The sequence below is a fragment of the Chiroxiphia lanceolata genome, chromosome 16 (assembly GCF_009829145.1).
Source record: "Chiroxiphia lanceolata isolate bChiLan1 chromosome 16, bChiLan1.pri, whole genome shotgun sequence".
NCBI classification, from domain to species: Eukaryota; Metazoa; Chordata; class Aves; order Passeriformes; family Pipridae; genus Chiroxiphia; species Chiroxiphia lanceolata.
Window position 1 is genome coordinate 7,443,502 of NC_045652.1, and position 23,375 is coordinate 7,466,876.

The 23,375-nt window shown below is 38.6% G+C and overlaps 1 protein-coding gene across 1 annotated transcript; it reads left to right on the forward strand.

The window, feature by feature from the left end:
- Positions 1 to 13: 13 nt before the first annotated feature.
- Positions 14 to 22,562, forward strand: GSPT1 (G1 to S phase transition 1). Its single transcript, XM_032703720.1, has 15 exons — positions 14 to 441; positions 10,730 to 10,777; positions 11,173 to 11,214; positions 11,963 to 12,190; positions 13,177 to 13,210; positions 14,628 to 14,705; positions 15,436 to 15,616; positions 15,986 to 16,140; positions 17,102 to 17,242; positions 17,993 to 18,086; positions 18,426 to 18,506; positions 18,886 to 19,059; positions 19,486 to 19,575; positions 19,895 to 20,063; positions 20,781 to 22,562. The coding sequence occupies exons 1-15, from the start codon at positions 138 to 140 to the stop codon at positions 20,831 to 20,833; spliced, it is 1,872 nt and encodes a 623-aa protein (XP_032559611.1). The 5' UTR covers positions 14 to 137; the 3' UTR covers positions 20,834 to 22,562.
- The last annotated feature ends 813 nt before the right edge of the window (positions 22,563 to 23,375 follow it).

The following is a 23,375-nucleotide window of genomic DNA, read 5'->3' on the forward strand; positions in this document are numbered from 1 at the left end:
CGGCCACGCTGCGCTCGCGTCGGGGCGGCGGAGCACACGCGGAATCGGCGGAGCGAGTGCTGAGTCGGTGCCGCCGCCGGCTCCCCCCTCACCCGGGAGACGCTTCGGGGCGCGGAGCCTTGTGGGGCCGCCACAAAATGGAGGCGAACGGCAGCGGCAGCGGCAGCAGCAGTGACTCGGCCCCCGACTGCTGGGACCAGGCGGACATCGAGACGGGCAGCGGCGCCGGCCCGGGCTGCGCCCCGCCGGCCGCGGAGGCCGAGGCGCAGCAGGAGCTGCTCGGGGCGGCCTTCAGCCGGCAGCTGAACGTCAACGCCAAGCCCTTCGTGCCCAACGTCCACGCCGCCGAGTTCGTGCCGTCCTTCCTGCGGGGCGGCCCCGCGCCCGGCCTGCCGCCGCCCTCGCCCCCGCCCGGCCTCCCGCCGCCGCCACCGCCACACGGTACCCGCGGGGCCGGGGCCATGTTGGGAGCGCGCCGGGCCCGCGGGGCTGGGGAAGGGCCGCGCCGGGCCGGGCCGGGGGGGACCGGGGGCACCGGGGGGCGGCAGCGGGGCCCCACCGCAGGAGGGTCTCGGCAGCGGGAGGGGCACGGCCGGGGGGCTCCACGCTGAGGGGCTGGGCCGGGCCGTGAGGAGCCGGGGAGCAGCGCTGGGGGCAGCGGGTGAGGGAGCCCCCGAGCCCGGGGGGGCCCGGCGGGGTCTGCAGGTGGCGGGGGCTCTGCGGGGCCGGGCCGGGCGCGGGGTCGTGCCCAGGAATGGGGGTGCTAATTGGGGTGCTCTGGCTGCGTGCGGGTCCCCTGTGCGTTTTTCTGGTACCTTTGCTCGCAAAGGGTCACCCATGACGAGAGGAAACCTTCCCAAAGCACCACAGGAGTTGTCGGAGGTTTTGGTGGTCATAAATTTGGTGTTGCTGGGGAGAACAGCACTGCCTCGGCCACCAGTGGCTCGGATGTGTCTTAAATGTCTTTTTGAGGATTATATCAAGTAGTTATTTTTTTCCAACCTAATGCTGATAAAGGATTAGCAGGGAAGGGAGTTATGTCCAGCTGGCTTCAGTGAATGGAATAACTTGAAATTTACCCTGCTTTTAATTTCAAAGGATCTTTGTGTACGCAACCAATGTTTATCCTAGATTTACTTTGCATGTGGGAAATGAAAGGAGAGCTACTTTTTCATTTCCAGCTCTAAACTGAAGGTCCTTCCAAATATCAGACATGCTGGTTAACTTTGTGGTAGCATTTTAATGTCACTCCTGCAGCTAAGGAGTTTAAAGCCTTCCTATTTTTTTCTCTAATTTTTTTCAATTATTCCTGTTGGTATAATATGAATCAAGGTAGTGTTCTAGATATTTATCCAGTAATTTAATTTCACTAAAGAGACTACTTGTTACATTATATTTGCACTATTTCCTGTTGGTTGTGGCTTATTATTTATTGTGTTCTGCTTTAATACATTAATTAGTCTTGCTCTCCTTAGTATCTAAAGTTATCAGGTGTTAACAACTGAAAACTATAACTTTCATATATGAAGGTTTAAAATTTTCATAGCAGAATATTATAACCTGTTTCTGATGGTAGAGCAAATGTTAGATTATGTATTTGATAGTGCTGCTCAGCACTCCTGATTTTTATCACAACTTGTAGCTCATGTACTGTGCAGGCAAAATATAAGTGCATTAAAATATACTTCCAAGAAGCCACAGGCAGACCCTTGGATTCCATTTAGAATAAATATACATGTTTAAGTTCACAGGTGTAAGGGCAGACTGGGTACCTTGAGGTTATGATGGACACATGATGCACCTTTGTCTAATCTTCAAAATCCATCCCAGTGTTTTCCAGATATTGCAACCTGAATCCAAGTATTTTTTTTTACTATGTAATCAGTACTGTGATTGAAAACTTTCTTGGTGTTTTGAATGTTTTTAGTATAACTTTGTGGGGTTTTGTCTCCTGGCTACTTTTGTAAGGTCCCTTCTGAGGCTTCCTATAGTTGGGTTTTTTTGTAGGATTTAAACTGCATTTCCTCACCTGCTCATTAGATTTATTTCTTCACAGTGTCCTTTGTTCCACTCCTGCTACTTCTGAGGCCTGTGATGAGCTTTGTCTTTCCAGAAGCTAGAGATGACTTTACTAAAAGCTGCCTGGCCATCTGGAGTGATCAGGAAGGCTTTTCTTTGCATCTTAGTTGCTGAGTACATTTCCTACATAGTGCCATGATCTACCTGGTTTGAATTCACCTTGATGTTATACCTTCCTTAAGGTTTAGGATTTTGAGTTTCTCTAAAAGTAACTTCGATATTCCTAAATTTAGGCAGACAAAAATCTGCAGTTATAAAAAACTAACTTTCTTTCTTAACTGGAAGACTGTACTTGTTATGTACTTTTTTGTGTCTGATGTACTTGGATACAGAAAGTAATTGACAGTTTTCTCCTTGCAGATGTTTGTATAAGGTGACAACTACTTTCCTGGCTGGAAGAACGAGGTGGAGCTTGCTCTGGAAATAAGTCAGAACAACATGTGATTAGACAATGGTGCTGAATAGGTTACTTTTCAGCAACCCAGTTTGCTTTTTTTCCCCACAGGTGTTCTGTGACACTCACTCTTCAGTACATGGTCTGTACTGGGAAGAATCTAAATTAATCTTGATTGTTAGGAAAAAATCTAAAAAACTGGGTGTCAGTTTAACTTCAGTGGCTTAAAGTTAAGTTCTAATAATGCTTTTCTTCTTGGAACTTTCTCTTGGTGAGGTTTCATTCAAGTCATAATTCCTCAGTAACTCAAAGGGCATTGTGGGTCAGGATAAATGTGTGGTAGTGCCATGGCATATAAAAAAATTCCACAGCACTGCTTCCTTTGTGTGGCTGTACTGTGTAATGGTGTTTTTTCCTTTTATGCACACTAACTTCATGTTTCTAGTAATTTGAATAAAATTCCTGTCCCTTATGTTTAGAGCACAGAAATAACATTCTTGGAAACCATTTAGGGAACAAGATGTTAGCTTTCTAAAATTGGGAAACTCCTGAGACCTGCATTCTGAGTACTTTACCTTAAAACTTCTGGTTTATGCATGCTTTCTTTTGATTGGAAATTGTATATTAGGGAGAAGAGCTGGCTGATGTTTACCATCAATATAATTTTTGCTTGCAGGTAGTTTGGGAATTAGTATGGAATTAAATTACCATTTGATTATATGCAAAAAGCACGTTATTTACATTTTTGAACCTAAGCAGGTTCAAAATGTTCCAAATGTTGTAGCTGTGAGGACTTGCTTTTATCAATTGTGTCCAAGTCAAACTCATTTGTGTCAAATCTCTCTCTGTTGGATTCTGTGGAAATGTGAAATGGAGACTTCTCTGTTTTCTGTCTGCACGAGGTGTGGCTGTGACACAGTCACTGGACGTGGGACTGGAAGGATGTCATGGACAGGGGAACTTTCTGTAGGTAGCAGCTGCTGGACCTGCAACTCAATTAAGGCCAGGTGTGGTTGTGTTAAGGCTTCTAAACATTCTTAGTCACAACTGGCCCTTGCAACTTCACTCTTCTTTAGCATCTCTGACTTATTTTTGTGCTGTGTTTTACTAATTTTGTAGTTTTATGTAAGATGTCATTATATTTGGGTGGCTTTTTTATTCATGTCTGTATCAAGGCATGGTTCAGAGGGTACAGTGAACACCAACCCCTTGATTAATAAGACTTCTGTAATCTAACTTTTTTTTTTCTGATCTTGGGTATGCAAGAAGCAAAACATTTCTGAAAATGCAGTGTAAATCTGCATTCTTGTGGTTCAATTTTTGTTGCAGTTCTTGAATATTCACAGAATTCTTGGTAAAATTGATCACAGTTTCCTTGTATGGTCTTTACTATATTTTAGGTTAGTTTTTCTTGTTAGAATTATTTTTTAAGTATTCACTCAAAGTGTTAATTTTGCTTGGAGCAGGAGATTAAACTAGATAACTTCCTGGGATCCCTTCCAATCTGAATTCTTCAATGATTTGAAGTATGCAGTGGTTGTAGTAAGAAAAAAAGCTGTCATTAGTACAAAAGTAACAAGAACAAGAAGTATGTGACTCATAACAGCCAGTGTAAGGAAAGCCAGCATTTATCCTTTTAGTGCTATTAGTGCTACTGCTTCATTTAGTAGCTCTCTTGACCTCTTCAAGTCACATCCTGAACATCTTTATTAATGACTACAGTTAAAACAACTTGCACCTACAGTCCTGAGCCAAGCAAACATCTGGCTAAAGATCCAGTGCCCTTCAGTTTGCTTCACTCCCTAAATATCCTCACTCACCTGCAGTAGCCACTTTTAGTTACAATCCAGCAGCTGGACACCTTCAGCCTTCAAATGCTGTAAATAAATGGATATAGCATTTATCTTTCTGGTTTTCCCTGCCCTCATTTTTTCTGACCTTGTAGCTAGCTGGGACATCCATATATTCCCCCTATGCTGCCAGTCAGACACTGGGGAGGAATTTCAGTATCTGTGTTTTCAGAATCTTCAACGATTCAGTCCTTGAGAGATTTCACTTTGCACATGAACTTGCTGAGAAAGTCTTGTCTGAAACTGCTGTTTGAGAAGCTGTTGTGTTAAAGGGTGACAGGGTTTGCTCATGTCAGCCTTTGAACAGCCATGTGCTGATTTCCTCACCAGTGGGGCGTTGGTAGTGCTGCTGTTAATACTTCAGAGCTGGGAGCTTGCACTGCTTACATGGCAGCAAATCAGTGTTGTATTGTGAATGCCAGTATATGGGAGAAATTGTTCTTATCTGAAAGTCTTGATTGCAGTTGTCACTTGACTGTCTAGAGAAGTTCTTCTGTATCAGCCTGTCCTGACAGATGAGCTGCACAGCCACTTTTAGAACAGAGAAAGGCTGGATGTCTTGGCACTGACTTGCCAGGTGATCAGATATAATACACCTGTGGGATGCAGTCAGGGTGCCAATGTATTGCACAGATGTCCTTTGTCTACATCTGAAGTGTCCCCAGGAAGGCAGCCAGGATTGTGTTGCTCCTGTTAGAATAATTCATTGCACTTGTGGCCTTGCATGACTCCAATAAAAGACAGGCCACTGGGAACAGGCTGTGGATGGGAGGCTGCTGACCACGTGTTTGGCACCCTGGCTCCAGCTACTCAGTTAATGTGCTTGAAAGCATGATGTTATCTCTTAAAACTTGACTGCTCTATCAAAATGAACACAAAAATAAATTGGGATAGTTCTTAGCTTCTATTTATAGTCTGGTTTTACAATTCCACTTTAGGAATTTGGGGTTTTTTTGTCCTGTTTTATGATGAGAGACACGCAAGCAAGAAAAGCAGCTGATTGTATGAACTAAGGTAGAAAGATGGGGGGGGTGGGGTTTTTTTTTTTATTATGGAGGAATAAAGCAATCATAATTTAATCCATGAAATTTATGACTGTGTTTTGAAGAGGTCTGTAGGAAAATGGCAGTGTCTGGAATTCACTACAAAAGGAAGTTTAGGACATACTAAAATGATGGGTTATACTAAAAATATTGGGTTATGAGAGATCTTTGTTAGAGAGTGGAGTTCTGAACTGTTCAAATACTGTGTTTGATTTCTTGATTATCTGTCTCAAAAATCAAGTTATCAACTGAGCACAAATACTTGGCCTTTAAGCAAAAGGGGTTTTCATTATATTCTCTGAAAATCCCCATTAGCTTTCTTAGACTTAGTTGTTAAGGAGCATGTCGGGTTTAGATAAGATAAAATTAAGGTGTGTCCTCACTGGGGAAGGAAGAAGGTGGTTCCTAACGTAATCCTATGAAAATGAAGCAAGTGCTAATTTTTTTGGTGAATTTTACAGTCATGTTAAACTGTTAAAGCTGCTCTTACATTGGTGTATTTTAAAAACTGGGCATACATCTCTGTGTCCACTGGTGGAGCTGGGGCATCAGGACAGAGATGAGAAGAAAATAATTTAGGGTTTAAGTTTTAAACAGCTGCCTTACAGTGAACTCTTGAAAACCTTTTCTTTCTGTATATTTTGAAATAATGAATATAAAATATTTTGCTCAGCTGTAGCATTTATTTGTGCTTAAAGTAATTTTCTGTGCATTTTTGTTAACTAAGAATCTCTTGGGGTTGTTTTATTCTGCTTCTCATGCTGGGTATGTTTGACTCAGACTTTAATTTTTTTACTCTGCTGTAATTCCATTTATGCTTTCATTTAACAAAAAAAAAGGGGGGTGTGCAAGCACCTGTTATGTAATTCATGAGAACTGTTGAGACTGTGTGACTATTGTGTAAATATGTGCTGAACTCAGGTATCCAAATCACACATACAAAAAGGTGATGGGAATCCTAAGGTGGTTGTCATGTGTTTCTTCACCCTTCCAGGAATTCCTGTGAAGGAATTTGATGCCTCTATTAGAGGGGCCATAACAAATTCACTGTACGGACCTTTTGTAGATGACATGCTTCTTCCAAACTGAATTTGCCTTTTTTCTTTTTCACCTTTTTGTTTTAATCTCCAAGCTCTGTGGCACCAACAGTGTCATTGAGCCCCCAGTCCACCCCAGTTGTGAGGTTCCAGTCCTGTCCAGGTTCTTATCACTGCAGCAGCAGAGCAGGCTGGGAGCTGGCAGTGCCCTGCACTGCAACAAATTCATGCCTCACTTCTGTGAAGGCATTTGCATTGTGGCTCAGGTACCTGCTGCTGAGGAGTTACCAGGTAACCACTCAGCAGTGCTGCCTGGTGTGCAGACCTTGAGCAGCTTTTCCTGTGCATCTGGTAAACACTGCACTTTGGGGAAAGGTGGAAGTTGTCATTACTGCTTAGCACTTGAATTTGACTTTAATACTGTATTTTGATTGCAGTTCTATTGATTCTTAGTTTACCAGCTGTATATATCTGATATATGAAAAACTTATTACATTCTAATATAAATGTAATTAAAAAGCGATTTTCTATTGTTTATGTACAAGCATTCTAATCTGTTAATGCTGCAAAGTTCCTGCATTTTACTCTTATCTTAAAACAGTACTTTCAGAGGTTGGGTGATAATTTCTAATTTGTTCTACCTGTGCAGCTCTGGTTATTGTACAGCAGAAATGCATGTAGGTACAAAACTTGGTGTGATATGCAGCAAACTCAGCAGCTGAAGTAGAAGGCTGTGTGAATGAAGTAGGGAGAGTGGGTTCTTGCAGTATATCTTCAGGACATGATCTCTATTTTAAAGAGATCAATCACCATATTTTAAAATTTGGACTCTTTATTGGGAGTGTGCACACTCCTCCAGTGAATTTTATACTTAAAATTATACTTAAAATACAAAACAATTACCTTATTCAGACAAGACTGAATTATATAGTGTCATTGGTAGTACCAGTAGGTAAATGCAGCATGTGTATCCATTTTTGCCTTTGGCATTGACAACAGAGATATTCCAGAAAATATCCTGAGGCTCTGATGTTCAGCAGGACTAAAGATAAACCACTCACTCCATGTAATACTGTGAATAAGGTTGCAATGGCAGTTCTTGACTTAGGGCTTGAGGAGAGATGGAGTGTGGAGGATACTGTGTAAAATCTGATGTGCCTATAATGTGTAATCCAGTAACTTGAGGCATCACTTCAGACATTTGCTGACTTTAAGATTTCCTACAAAGTATATTTTGAATCCCTCTCATATGACAAGATTTCTATCTGAATGATTTTCACAGGTGAGAATCTAAACTTTTCAAGCTGAACTTGAAGTGTGTTACAGATTTTTTTCTGGTTTGTGGTTAATTTGCTGTATGTGATGTTTTTAAGATAAAACTATGTTAAGCATAAATGATGTTAGTTACTGCCTTGCAGAAAACACAAAATGGAAAACTTTGCATGTCTACTTCAGTGGTTTGGAGGGATCAGGGTAAGTTAGAGGGACTACTTAGAACCTTTCTCAGTTTCCTTCACCTTTAAAGGTATTTTCTTACAATACAAGGGTATTTTCTTCTCTTTATCTCATGAGCAAAACAAGCAAGGTTATTTCAGTTCACTGGATTTGTCCAAACATTTTGCCACAGGCACAGTGTGGAGTTTGGACTTCTTCTCATGTCCTGTTTCAGTATTGAGCCCTGGCTAGTAAGCCTATCTCACCTGGATTCAGAATTGTCATCCCCTTTTTATGTGATCCAAAGATTCCCAAAGTGTTTCAGAGCTGAAACTTGAAGGTTAAGGGGTTTTCCTTGAATTATTGAGTTGGCCTTTGTGTTCTCTCTGTCATGGCCTCACAGTTCCACCCAGTGATAGGTGGTCTCAGTGCTGATCCACCCAAAGCTGGTGGATTCTTTGCTTGTTCAGTTCTGGGCAGAGCAGCCCCTTTGTGGAGCTTCAATAGCCACACGTGCACTGGAGCTGTCACTGAGAAGAGGTGACACAACAAATGCAGCAGCCCAGTGGTCCAAGAAGCAGTAGGACTGCATCCTTCTTTCCAGGGGATTGTCTGAAGGCACACTTCAGGCAATCTGTTCATAAATCTGACCCTTTAAAGTCAGACTTTCATATATTTGTCTGAAAAGTACCAGTGCCTGAAATAACCTGACATGAGCTAAAATTGTAAACAATTACTGAGGAAGGTGTTTATTTTTATCACTTAGAGCATGTTAGTTTTGAAGTTAAGATTATTTATTTTTTGCTTGGTTTCTTAACAATAAACTTTTTTTAGAGAGTGGTTTGTGTTTCTTTCTGCTTTGAAAAAACAGTGTAGGTTTGATATCATTCAGTGTCCTTTTACAAAGCACGTCTGCCACTTGTGTTTGATAAACGAGTGTGGTTATAACTGAGTATCTCTCTGGTTGTGTGGCACTAACACTCTTTAGCATCCGTGCACAGGCTGTCTTATTGACTCTCTTGTGGGCTAGACTTGTACGAAATTTAACAGAGGGACCTTTTTTTCTGCCTCTTCTCTTGTTAGTTGTGAAGAAACTTTTTTTCCTGTCTGCACACCTGCTGTATTACAGACCAGACAGTAAAAACTGAGTTTATTATGAATGCTGTTGATTGACAATATATTTCTAAGAAATTAACTAAGTCTTCAACTGCTTGTAGAGCTTCTGATTCAAAACAAGTGCATAAATACTGTCATTTGATATGTTTTTCATTATGGACAAACTTCTGGAGCGAAATCAAAAGCTTGTTGAAGTGATCTTGTAATGCAAATATTTGTGCATCCCAACCACAGTATGTGTGAAACATCCAACAATCTTCTGATGAGGTACAAAATGGAGGCTTTAGGTTCATACCTGAGTTCTGTGCCACCCGCTTACCACACTCATAAATGGGCTGAGTTGAGTCTTTTCCAGCTCCCAAATGGGAGTAATAGATCATTTCTTACAGGGGATCTCAAGGTATTCTATTCTTATGCTCTTTCTTACTATATTAAACAATTCTCTTGAGATTTTGCTCCTATGTTTTTGAGCATGTAGCTCATATTTGATCCAGCACAGGAGTGTAGGGACCAGTTCCCTCCTGAGCTCCTCTGTGCCCCTCCACAGTTTGCTGCTGGCCACTGGATGTTGTGCTGTGACCCACATTCCCCCTGCCTGCTTCGTCCTCTGGCCCTCTGCCAGCTCTCCCAGCGCTGCTCCAGTTTAGAGGAGTCTGCAGCAAATACGCAAACAGTGCGAAAGCAAAGAGGCTTAGAACGAAGTCCTTCTCTGTGTGGTTTTGTTCTTCTGAGGGGATTTGTTTCATCTTTAGGGCCCATCATGCATATAGAGCAAGTGATGCTCTAAGATCTCTGTTTATAATTGAATTGAAGGAGAGCTGGAGTACAGCTGAACAGAGGGTATGAATTTGGTATGTGGCTGAAAAAAAGATAATGAACTTGTTTCAAAGAATTATGAAGTTGAATTTATACGAAGAGAAATCTAAATAGGTTAAGGTTTTAGGGATGATTATAGAAGGCCTCTTGATCATGTGGAATAATGTCCTAAAACATGAAGTGGTGTAATTGCTAATAGGAACGTATCACTCCTGGTAGGTTTAATAATTAGTTATACCTCAGCATATAGTTTAGTGCATGAGTGCATTTTAGTATGGTTGAGTGATTTATCTGAAAAACCATATTTGTGGCTTTGATAAGCACGTGAGTGGTGAGATTGCCCACCAAGCAATGTGACCATATTATGGTGTTTAAGAGGACTGGTGAACTTAGAAAGCATCTGAACGAGTTTATCATTTCTTGACCCCAATAACTCCAGAGGATCATAAGAATTTATTCCTCAGAGCTTGGTTCAATTTTCTCCTCAGTGTTTCTGTGGAAGTGAGGCAGTAGCAGTGTAGATGTGCCTGTGAGCTGGAGCTGGCAGAGCCTTTCCAAACACTTTTGACACCACAAGCATATTGTTTCTTTGGATACAATGAAACTGTTTTGACATTTTTAAACTCCAGTTAGACACTAAAACTTGAAATAGCCAGCATGCCCAAAAAGGTGGGCAGGTAAAATATTACATGTAGAAAAATTGCTTGCTTAAAGTGTATCTTTCCATGTTGGGCTATAAATGGCCTGGTTTTAGAGCTGGTGTATTATTTTCACAAGTTATAGGCAGTGTTCTTCAGCAGTATTTGTGCTCTGAGGCTGTTTAGTAGTGCTTGGCAGGGAGGGAGGTATTTGTTCTTTCAATACACTTCATGCAATAAAGTTGGGAGATGGTCTTTTGTGCCAAAGTTTGGAAATTAGTTTCATCACTGTATTTTAAAAGTTAAACTTTTTTCTCTCCAGGTGCACCTGTAGAGACTTCTCCAGAGGAGCAGACAGCCCCTTGTGAAGGTAGTTGGTTTTGTGTTCTGATGGACCTCCATTAAACATTTTTTAAAAATTATTGCAAAGAATCTCCTCTTTAAAATCTCTATGAACCTTTTCCAATCTTCATTATCTTTATCCTCATACTACTGTTGTAAGGCAATGTGGATATCTGCAGTTATTTACAGTTTTATAGGCAGTTGAACAAGGTGCATAAAGTGGTTTATGGAAGATCATAAAACTTGCATGAAGCAGAATTTTTGAAATTGAATCTGTATATTGAATAATTTTGGCAAATGCCAAAACATCCAAACTATCCTTTTTTTAATTTTAGTCATTCCATCTTTCTCTCTTCTTGATACTATCATGGTAAATTGTGTGTCTTTAATGATGCCTTTTTTTCCCTTTTTTTTCCCCTCCAGGTCCAAATGCTGCTGTTAACATGGAAATTTCAGAATCTGTTGGTAAGATGACAATTGTTCCTTTTCACTGTGGTAGTACTATAATGTACTATATAGTCCTTTTGCTGAATCACTGCAAACAAAATAGAAGAGCCTTTACATTTTTGGTCCTTACTGTTTTGTGTTCTGTCTTTATACTTGGATGAGGAAAGAGATAATCAAGCACTTGCATGTGCTGACAGGTGTGATCAGATTACTTGGACACTGTAAAAGTATTAGTGCTGTATTAAAAAAATAATTTCATATTACAAAATAGACCCATTCATATGTATGGAATGGTGATTAACAAAAAACTTCAAAGTGATCAGCAGTATGAGCAATCAGAACGTGGAAATTGTATCTTTCTCATTGTTTTAATATGGCTTATGAGCAAACTTAAACCACAGTCCCTGTCCTTGGCTTTCTAAACACCCGATAGTGTGAGTCTGTGGATTCAGACCAGTGTGATGGGCTGAGTGGAGCTTCAGATTTGCTTTTTCTTTGTAAAATTGTTGCCTGGTTAACTCAGAAGTTTCTTAATCCCTGTGAATCATAGATGTCTTCTGTCAGCACACAAGCTGGTTTGAAAGCTCCCAGTACTAATAATTCCAGAACAAGCAGCAGTTGTCCCCTTTGATTTAGGAAGACATTAACAGATGGGCAGTTGAAACCTTTTGGTTGCATCTCTGGGGTAGGGGCTTTCCCCCATAGTAATTGCTTTTAATTTCTTTATCAATTTGAATATATTTGGCTGGTTGATTTTTTTTTTCAGTGGAAAATGGAGAGACAGAAATGTCCCCAGAAGAGTCGTGGGACCACAAAGAAGAAACAAGTGAAGCAGAGCTTGGCAGTGGCCCCACGGGGGACGCGGGGCCTTCGGAAGAAAGCGCTCAGGAAATGATGGAAGAGGAGGAGGAAATACCAAAACCCAAATCTGTTGTAGCACCTCCAGGTGCTCCTAAAAAAGAGCACGTAAACGTAGTATTCATTGGACACGTAGGTGAGTTGGAAGTGAGTGTGGAGTAATTGGATCTTTGTGGTGTGTGTTATCCAGAACTCAGAGGATTAGAAATTAATGCTGTTCTTTGGAGGGATGTGTGGGTTCATCATGTCTTGAGGGCAATGGGAGCATTCATTCTAATGAAGCTGCTCTGGAAAAATGAAAAAAAGTAAAGAAGGTCTTTCAGGGGTAGAGTGCCAAGAGCAGAGTGTGTTCTCTGGTGCACAGCAGTGCCTGTGTCCATGATTTCTCAAGTACCTGCTCCTATTGAGTGCTGAAGTGATTATGTGTTTATGATCTAAAAAACAAAATCAGAAAGCAGTGCTTCTTTTCTACTTAAATTAAAAGGTTAAGGGTTCATACTGTTAGATTCAAACACTATTATTCTAAATACTGAAAATTGCAGAGTTACAAACAATAGATTAATGTAATTCATAGTTAAAAGGAGCATTTATCGCAAAATATCTTCATTTAATAGTTTCAACAAGCTTCAGAAAAACTTAGGTGGTGTCAAAAGTACAGAAGAATTATTAAATCCGCAATAAATTCTGTCTCTTTATTTGTACAGTCTCTTAAGTCCTTGGGTAAGGGGGCAGTGGGCAGAGGTACATCCCAGTGTTGAAGAGCAGCCCACCCAAGTTGGAGACGAGGGATAAAGGAAGTAGGGAAAGGGGTTTTGCATGAGTTTCCCACACTCTTAACCTCTGCTTTAGCTGGAGCACTCCTTGTTGAGGAGTTTTTGTTATGGATAATGCCCAATTTGCATGTATGAAAACAGAATTTTCAAAATTCAGTGTAATCGAATTGTCAACAAATTATTATGGGAACAAGGAAAGGTGCAGGGGGCCTCAAAAAACTTAAGACTATGATTTAAAAAATAAATCATTTGGAATTAAATCAGATTACTTTGTTCATAATGGTTTTCTTTTTCTAGGATTTTCTTTTAAATTGTGCATGACTTTTTTTTTTTTTTTTTTTTTTTTTAGACGCTGGCAAGTCAACTATTGGAGGACAAATAATGTAAGGAAACTTAAATTTTTAGATTTCGTTTTCTTTCTTGTGAATTAAAAAACATCAATTTATATGAGTGATATTTTCTTTGTGGCTTTAATCAGCATAGATGAATACTTGTATAATGTTACTATCCCAGTCAGTTTAGTTACTTATTGTCTTTGGTATTTCTTAATTCCAGCAGATCACTTTTATTGCTATAGGATTTTCATTTAATGGAAACAGCTGTGCAAAATCATACATTATTAATTTTTAAACATGAATCACTTTCTTAGAACGTGGCTATTTTTCTTCATGATTTTAAAATGCTATTTGAAACTGCTTTATACCTTTTGTTAAATTTTGTCCTTTTTGAGAAGACTAAAAAAAATGTAATATCTTTATTCCCCGGTGCAAATACTGTCAGACATAATTTGATTTCAAAATGTGTCAATATCTGCAATGTGAGATAAAAGTAAATACATGCAGCTAGATTTTACAGTTTTTAAACATGGAAATCAGTACATGAAGAAATAAATGCTATTTGCTGACACTCAGTATTTCTATGATTTTACAATAATATTCTCAGCAAAAGTGGGAGGTCTTTGTCTTGGCATTTTCATCTTGTTTTGTTTCGACCAAACTGGAATGTTGGAATTGTCATGCTGCATTTAACCTTGTGGTTCATACTAGAGCAAATAGGCATTTTATTATCTGATGTGTCTGAGTTTTCTCCCTGTACAAGGAAATGCCTGTTCTTAACACTCCTACTGATGTGTTGTGTTCCTAAAGCTTTCTGTGGTCTTTCAGTTTTGCACAATATCCCTTTGATGTAAGGGGGAAAAATTGTGTGCTTGTATCAACTCTGTCATTAACCCAGTATTTACTGTTATGTTTAATTGTCCTTATAAATTAAGAACATTACTGTTATTAAAAGATCAGGTAGAAATAGCCAAGAAAAAAAATTAATGTTTTAATATAATAAAACTACAGTACTTGCTTCTTTTTATCACTGAAAGCTCTCTCTTGAAAAACCAGTTTCCTTTTCTATGTAAAAAGAATGAAACCAAAGTTACTTTACAGTTCAGAAATGGGATGGGGATGTGAAAAATTCTTCTATAACAATTTTTACTTAAGTCTGTTTCTGAGACTAATTCAATATATCAAAATTAACAGATGTAATTCCTTTTGAAAACTTGCCTCTGTGGAACATTTTACAACTAGGCTTAAAAGACATTCCTCATACTTCTGCTAAAGTGGTGCTGGTGTTCTTTTACATATCAGATAATGGCGTGGCTCTTTGTGCAAAAAAAATTCCACTGCTGATAGCATCAGGCTATTCCATTTTTTCAAAATAATCTGTAAGGATTGTATAAGGATTTAACTACTTGGAAATATGTTTCTGCTTAATGTAAAATTGCATTTTTCCCCCTCCTCCTCTTCCTAGGTATTTGACGGGAATGGTTGACAAAAGAACACTTGAAAAATATGAAAGAGAAGCTAAAGAAAAAAACAGAGAAACATGGTATGAACTCGCTGAAGATAACAGCACACTTTACTCTTTTTTTCACTGCAACAAAATGGGGAACTGATTTGAGCTCTGTCTCTGTAGGGCTGCCTTCCTAGGGCTCTTGGCATGGGTGGGTTTTTTGTTGGCCTCTGGTTTGGGTTTTGTTGTCATGTTTTGGTTGGTTGGGTTTTGGGGGGCAGTGTCTGCGTATACAGCACATGTAGCAATCAGATTTCTCCTTCAAACAACTCCTGGAAAATTGATTTCCCTTTTGAAAGCTTTCTATTTTTGGCTGTGGGGTTCAAAGGGCTCTGGAAAAGGAGCAGCTAAAGACTTCCTTAGGGATAGAGCAGTGATGGAGCACTCAAGGGATGGGCATTGACCTGAACTAACATTATTATGTGTGAGAAAGAGGAATAGAAAGGGTGTCTTATGTTCTTTTTACCAAGCAACCATTGTCCCCCTATTGGGAACTGACCATTCTAACTGAAATCTAACTTGTCAGTGGCCAATGGGATAAAAGAATTAGGAGGGAACTGCAGTTGATATGATCAAAGTATCAAAGACAGAGGGAATAAAACAGTCAATGAAAGTCACTGTTGGTCTTGGAAATGCTTAAGTTTGGTAATGCTGACATGGTTAGAATAATTGAGCAGAAAAAAAAGACATTTTATGATAACAAATCATATATAAATTAATAAAAATTAATACAAAAATAAGAGTGTTTGGGTTGGGATTTTTTTAGGTACCTTTCGTGGGCCTTAGACACAAACCAAGAAGAACGAGACAAAGGTAAAACAGTAGAAGTGGGTCGTGCCTATTTTGAAACGGAGAAGAAACACTTCACTATTTTAGATGCTCCTGGACATAAGAGCTTTGTTCCAAATATGATTGGTGGGGCTTCTCAAGCTGATCTTGCTGTGCTGGTAAGGACACATCAGAATACTTTTATTTTGGGTATACTGTGGAATTAAACTTTTTATTTTTATTTTTTTTGTTTGGTTGCTTAATCTTTTGGTTAGTTACAGCAGAATCTTTAAATGTTAAGTTTACCAAGTTGAGTGAGTTTTGGAGTAACTTAAAAGATTCTTAAAATTGTCCACAGGTGTCATGTGATTTCTTTATGTCAGTGCAGAAAGTAATGGGTAACATTAAGGATATACCAGTGCATTTTGAAAGCTTTTACTAGTTTTGACTTACTCAAAGTTATCTTTGAATAAGGCAGTATTATCCATTGTTGATTGTCCTGTTGAGAGAATTGTAGAACTTTTATTAAAATACATGTTTTTAATTAGGTTATTTCTGCAAGAAAAGGAGAGTTTGAAACTGGATTTGAGAAAGGTGGACAAACAAGAGAACATGCCATGTTAGCAAAAACAGCAGGTGTAAAACATTTAATAGTTCTTATTAATAAAATGGATGATCCAACTGTAAACTGGAGTAACGAAAGGTGAGTTTAATATTAAAAAAGTTATTCTTCATTGAAAGGCACTGAAAAGAATTCCTAGGTAAAGTAATTTTTTATCCCATTTTTGCTGAAACAATGGTAAACTGGTGGACTAAAGACAGAGGTTATAAAAATGGCAGAAAACCAGCAGTATAGTGCCTAGGATGATGCCTCTCAACTAAGCTTGAACTTCTGCATTACTTTAAAACATTCATTTTCATCTGCATAGATCCTTGCAGACCTATCTAACAAATCCATGCATTCTAACATAGTTCAATTGTTGACTTGGAAACTTTATACTGAATTTAAAAAGAGGAATTGACTCGGTTTTCAGTAGTGGAGTTTGGCAGAGTTGTCAGAATTTGCTGTGTGTGCTGCCAAGACTTGTGAAGGTTTTTGAGGAAAGCAATGAGGGCCTGTGCAACCTTAGAGCATGAGCCTGCTTTACTGAGAGACTCAGGCATGGCCACTTGTGCTCTCTTCGTCCTGCCCCAACCTTCTGACATTGAATTCAGCCAAAACCACGAGGAAGAAGTGTACCAGAAATAACCAACACAAAACCTTCAGAACTTATGGAGGAGACCGAGGCAGCACTACAGGGAAAGGCTGCAGCACCACCTCAGCTGCTTGGTCTGTCCTGCTGTGTTGGCCTGGATATCCTGCTCAAAGCAGTTCCACCATGTGGTGCTGCTTATCCAGCCCCATCATTGAAGCAGATGGAGAAAACTGGCGGTGCTTTATGGAGCAGAGGAGTGAGGGGGAACAGACAATACCAAGTTGTGCTGGAAGGCTGGAGAGAAGATGCAAATAGGCCACTAAGCTTTATTAGGTTTGCTTGCTGCTCATGTAGTGACTTAACTGATGAAAATGATATGTCCAGGGGGTTTGTTGGTTTTTTAAAGTACAGTATTATTTTATGCTGGAATAAGTGAAACTTATCTTGATCTGCTTGTCATTTTAATAGATATGAGGAATGTAAAGAGAAACTGGTGCCATTTTTGAAGAAAGTTGGCTTCAATCCCAAAAAGGATATTCATTTCATGCCCTGCTCAGGACTGACTGGAGCAAACCTTAAAGAACAGTCAGAATTCTGTCCTTGGTATATGTATGTATCTTAAATTGAGCCACCTGAATATTTGCTGTATTTCAATCGAAGTAAATGCTACAGTGAAGTGGGAGGTAGTATAGAGTGGTGTGTTGTAGTTGTGTTCTAAAGTGCTTGAGGAAATAAATCAGGGCAACAGGAACACAGCCACACAATGTGCCAGCAAAAAGCATTTGCCTGCAGAGTATTATCAGTAAAACATTAGCAGTATTTCTGTGGCTATGTGAGTTTAGTGCCATACAAGCACTTGAGTTTGCCAGTGATGCTGCAGTTGACATGTTGCTGGAATGAGTAATTGTGTGATGTGAAAAGTTTGCTTGGAGCTCTGTTATAATTAGTGCCAAGCCATGTCTCTCAGTGGATATCATGTTTTTCAGTATTGTTCATTGTACTTAAAAAAGTATTAATGGATTAATGGAAATCACATTTGGACCTAGCTTTGTAGTTCCAAAATATAGTACACATCTACTGTGATTCTTAAAGGTATAGTTAATTTGTGTAAAATATGCTTGTAATGTAACTTAAAAACATGCACTTCCTGGGTAATATATTATTATATATGTTAGCTGGGGTAAAGTGGACACTACTGATGGGATTTTAAAATAGATTTAACTGTCTTAGAAGTCACTGTTCTTAATGATGAGAGAGTGAAAACCATTCCTTTTGTTGGACTGCATTTATCCATTCTGAGTAATGTTTTAAATGGAAGGGTGCTCACAAAATTGAAACAAATGCTTTCTGCTCTTTTAGTGGATTACCATTTATTCCATACCTGGATAACTTGCCAAACTTCAACCGTTCAGTTGATGGACCAATCAGGCTGCCAATTGTGGATAAATACAAGGTACAAATTAAAATAATAGGATGGAAAATATAAACGGGCTGTTATCAGAGAGCAGTAAATAGACTTTTAACTTACTTTTAGAGGGTATCTTTTTTTCTTTGCTAATGTTACATTTCCAACTGTAAAATAGAGGTGGGAAGGGGAAGTAAATAATTTTGGTATTATATGAAACTCTTAAAATCTATAATCTTTCATGAGAACAGTTTCCAAAATATTAAGTATACCAGTGCTAGATAACTTTACAGGGCTAAGTAATCAAACTTAGAGTTAAATCATAAATAGAGCAGACTCTTTAGGAAAATATATCCAATTTTTATGCAATGATTTCTTTTTGTGAAGGATATGGGCACTGTGGTCCTTGGGAAGCTGGAGTCGGGCTCTATTTGCAAAGGACAACAGCTTGTGATGATGCCAAACAAGGTATGGGAAGGTTTAGATATTTACTACCCTAAAAAAAGAGCTTGATTCTTAAAGATCCTCATTACTTAGAAAATGTTGTGTTGCTCTGTTGGATACAGCCAAGCTCTGAGGTTTTACATGGATGAAGTTTCTGGGGGCAGGGTGTGTGTATGGTCCCTCCCTAAGCATTCAGAACTTGGGTTGTCTTGCCTTCGAAACTCAGTTGCTGGACTACAAGTCATCAGACTTGAAATCATATTTTAAATGTTCTGAAGCTTGCAAAATTGAATGTAGTGAATTTAAACTGTAGTGGAACTTACTGAAATTCTGTTATATTAAAATGATTTTGTACCAGACTAAAATATTCACAGTACAAAACTACATTTTTGCTTTCTTTAAGCACAATGTGGAAGTTCTTGGAATCCTTTCTGATGATGTAGAAACCGATTCAGTAGCCCCAGGTGAAAATCTAAAAATCAGACTGAAGGGAATTGAAGAGGAAGAGATCCTTCCAGGATTTATTCTCTGTGATCTCAACAACCTTTGTCATTCTGGACGCACGTTTGATGCCCAGGTACAATAACCAGCATTTAATTGCTGTTTAAGGGGTAAAAAACATGACAGTATTTTTTGTGTTTCACCAATTCTAAACTTTAGAAGTTTGAAGTTTCAGTTCAGATTTCTTATTCACTAACATATCTCTAAATGAGCAATAACATATATACTTAACACCAACATCATGTCATTTATTTTGAATTTAAGTTTTCAGTGAAGTTTTGGATGCTTATAATGGTGAAAGCAAGATCTCATCAGGCCAGTTCTTCAATTTTGTACTTTCATATTATAAACAAGTTAGTAACTTAAAAATTTTGGTTCTTTGACAAAACTTTGTGTGTGTATTTTTCAACTAGACCTTCTAATATAGTTCTGCATTTGATTATTCTCTGTTCTTTTATAATTGAAATTAGGAAAAATGCACTTATTTTGAATTGTTTTGCAGATAGTGATAATTGAGCACAAATCCATTATCTGCCCAGGTTATAATGCTGTGCTGCACATCCACACCTGTATTGAAGAAGTTGAGATAACAGTAAGTGTCATTTGAAGTTGTGATGTGACTGTAGACAAGTCCAGTTGTTGGGATGAGTTGTTCTGTCAGGACATACATCTGTAGAGCAACTAATGCAACAAAGCTCAGTTTTGAGTGGAATTCTTGGTCAGTCTCCTTACACAAACAAAAATGGCTGTAACTGTCAGCATAAGCTTTCTGAAAAGTGTGGCAAGTCATAACTGACTCTTACGCAGTAAATCTTGGAAGGTTTTTTGCATATATATTTGTGAGTAAGTGTTTGTAAAGAAAAATAACCCTTAGCTTAGCAATCACAGCTATGAATTTTCTTCTTGTGCAGGCCTTAATCTGCTTGGTAGACAAAAAAACAGGAGAAAAAAGTAAGACACGGCCCCGTTTTGTGAAACAAGATCAAGTTTGCATTGCCCGTTTAAGGACAGCAGGAACGATCTGCCTTGAGACATTCAAAGATTTCCCTCAGATGGGTCGCTTTACCTTAAGGGATGAGGGTAAGGCTCTTTCCTCTGCAGCTCCTGACTGCTGCAAAAATACAGCTGCTTCAAATAGGGCATCATGCATGGCAATGAGGTATTAAAATGCTGGTATCTAGTGGAAGTCACTCTCTGGGTAACAATGGAAAAGTAAATCTAAGCAAATTGTTGTCATTGTGCAGAGTTCTTGCTGGTAACAGGAAGCTTTCTTTTAGATGAATAATGTACAGAAATGTGCACTGTGAAACAAAAGATTGGATTGGAAAGATTACCGGCAATGCTTTCTTAATGTGTCCTGCAATGTCCACCTACAATATGAATACCACAGTTTCACTGTTGAAAGTTAGAAAATATCAGAGGGGTTGTGTGTGTGTTGGTCTTTAACTCATGCACACCCTGATAAAACTCACAGATTTGTGGGATGCATTTAAAATAAATTATCTTTAGAGATCTGGTAGTGATTCTGTCTTGCCTTCTCCTTAGATGAGTGCAGAGCAGACTTTCCACAATCCACATCATGTTCTTGACTGTGACAATAGCAGGTTTACTATTTTGAAGATTTTCTCGAGCTTTTAAAATACACAGATGCTTTCATGCTACAATAAAACAATTTCTTCTCTATGATTTCTAATACTCTTAAGAGCCTGTATTTTGGGGAAAGCTTTCACGTTCTTGGAGACTTCTACATCCTTTTCACAAGAAATGTAACTCTGCTTGTTTGTCTCCTTGGTTTAGGTAAGACCATTGCAATTGGAAAAGTTCTGAAACTGGTTCCAGAGAAGGACTAAGCATTTTTCTCAATGACCCCGCACAAAACTGTGAGGAAAATCGACTCAGCAAAAGCCTACTTCACACCGCCTTCTTATTTTCTGCCCATTGATAAACTTCTCCCCATATTTTGCAAAGACAAATTTCACAGCAAAGGTCCACATTATGTCAGCTTTCTCATATTGAGAGCTCTGCTATGCCACTGTTGAATTTTCCCAAAAAAGAAATTTTTTTTTTCTCCCAAATTCTGCTTCCTTGGAAAGATTCGGCAATAGCTTTGTAAGTGATGTGGACATAATTGCCTATAATTATGAAAATCTAAAGGATTTTTAATGTTTAATTTCCCCCAGCATATATATTAAGACCTCTTTTTTCCAGGCAGATCATTCAGAGTGTGCGAGTGTGTGTGCACATGTTACAAAGATGACTACCATGTTAATAAACTATTCAATTTGAAATCTTTTTCGGTATTCGAATTGCTTTTGAATAATGTTTTTTATCCGGATGTAACGCAGTTGCATTTAGCTTTTTAACTCTCCAGTAACCCAGATATTTGGTTACTTGGACTTTTCTAAACTCCTCAGCCTCCCCACACACACAGTTTTAAATGAGGCAATTGGGCACTCGACCAAGTTTGTATTAAAGCAATTAGGTTTGCCCCTTCCCTTTGTCGAATGCATTCTGAAAATTAAAAAAACATTCATGCAAATGTGGCACCTTCATTAGCTTTACATTTGTTAATAACTTCAGCAAATTTAGGTTGACTTAACATCATTACTAGACACAGTAAGTCAATTTTGAAGGCTAGAAGTACGTATTGTGTCTTTATAAAATTCAGCATTGTTAAATTCTTAACTGCAGAAAATGCTAACAACCAGTAAATCAGTGAAAGTTGCAAAAATAAGAGAATCTGTGGCAATAGTGCCTATTAGTATTTATAAGAGCTGCATTTTGTGGGAGAACTGGGCCAATTAAAAAGTGCCAGTTATATAAATTACTCAGTTCACCCTGTCTTTAATTTAGAGGGCTGGATAATCCTTGCTGTTTTAAAGATCAGTCTGAACTGAGAGGGAGACAGACTATTTAAATCCCTGAGAATTTGCACATACCGAAATATGGGAGGGTCAGAATCAAGCACAGTCTGTAAATTTTTGCATATCAAAAGCAATGTAAGCTGATGAGGACCAGTGAAGTTTTTCTTGAGGAATTAAAGCAAAACTGGTTCAAAGTAAAGCTTACTCAGTACAACTTGAAGGAGCTGCATAATAAAACCCTATTTAGCTGCACTTTGGAAGTGGACTGTCTGCAATTGCTGTCCTGATTTTAACAATTAGGATGAAGGCTAAGGGATTTTTTTCATTTCCCAGAGTATCAGTAGTAATTATTAAAAGGTATCTTCAGAGCTTCTTCAGACTGTCCTGAACTAAACGTTTTCAGTTGTACAATTGTGGTGAGCCCATCTTCTCCCCCAAAAGTTTACAGTCTAGTGACTGTATCTGAATTCACAGACAACTCAAAATTGAAACAGATTTACCTTTTTTGTTTTTTTTTTCTTTTTTTTTTTTTTCCCTGGTTTTTTTTGGTCTTTTTTTTGTTTTGTTTGTTTCTTTGTAACTGTGGAACTCCCATTCATTTCACTTACAGCTACATTGTATGGACAGAAGAAGTTATTGTCCTTCCGTTTCATATGACTACACTTGTAGCTACCGTAATGCATGGAATTTAAATAAATTTTATTATGTCTGCAAATCTCTGGGCTTTTATTTTTTTTGGTAAAGCAGGGTTTAAAAGCAACTTTTTTTTTTTTTTCCTACCAAGTGAACAAAACTCACGGTTCCTTGGATCTTAAACTAATGAAGAAATTAAAAGCCAAGGAAAATTACTGTCTTGTTCATATTCTGGACTGATTTAAGATTTCCAGATATCTGACTGCTTTCTTGAAGCAAGCTCATGGATTTGAAATTTGCAAAGACCATTATTAGATAATAGCTAGATTCCTAAATTGTTAGATCTTTTAAATCTTTTTTTTTTTAAGGCATTGAAATGCATCTGAAGGCTACATGATGCTCCAGCAGAATTTTTCCGCTTTTGAACAAACTTAATGGGGGATTCTAAAACCTCATTATTATGAGGCTGGACTGAGTATTTATTATTAAACTGAATAGTCATCTGGTGGGTTGGAATATCAGTAGATAGAGAGTCTGAGTATTTCCATTACTCATCCTATCTAGTGCATTTGATTCCATTTCCATAAATCCAGTTAATGTCACCTTGTCTGTTAACAGAATCCACATTATGCAATTAAAGATATTGCTATCCTGTAGGAAGTTTTTATTTGGGTATAAAATATTTGCATTCTATAGCAAATACACTGATATGAAAATGTAAGGCATAAATCTGCACAAATTGGCTGCATTTTGGGTAGAAGAGCTGGAAGTACATTGTGTTTGAATAGTCCTCAGATCACATCTCAACTTTTTCATTTCATCTCCATTCTACATTTTATAGTCCCATTTTTACTACTATTAAGTAAAGCTAAATCTAGATGAAAGAAGAAAAAAA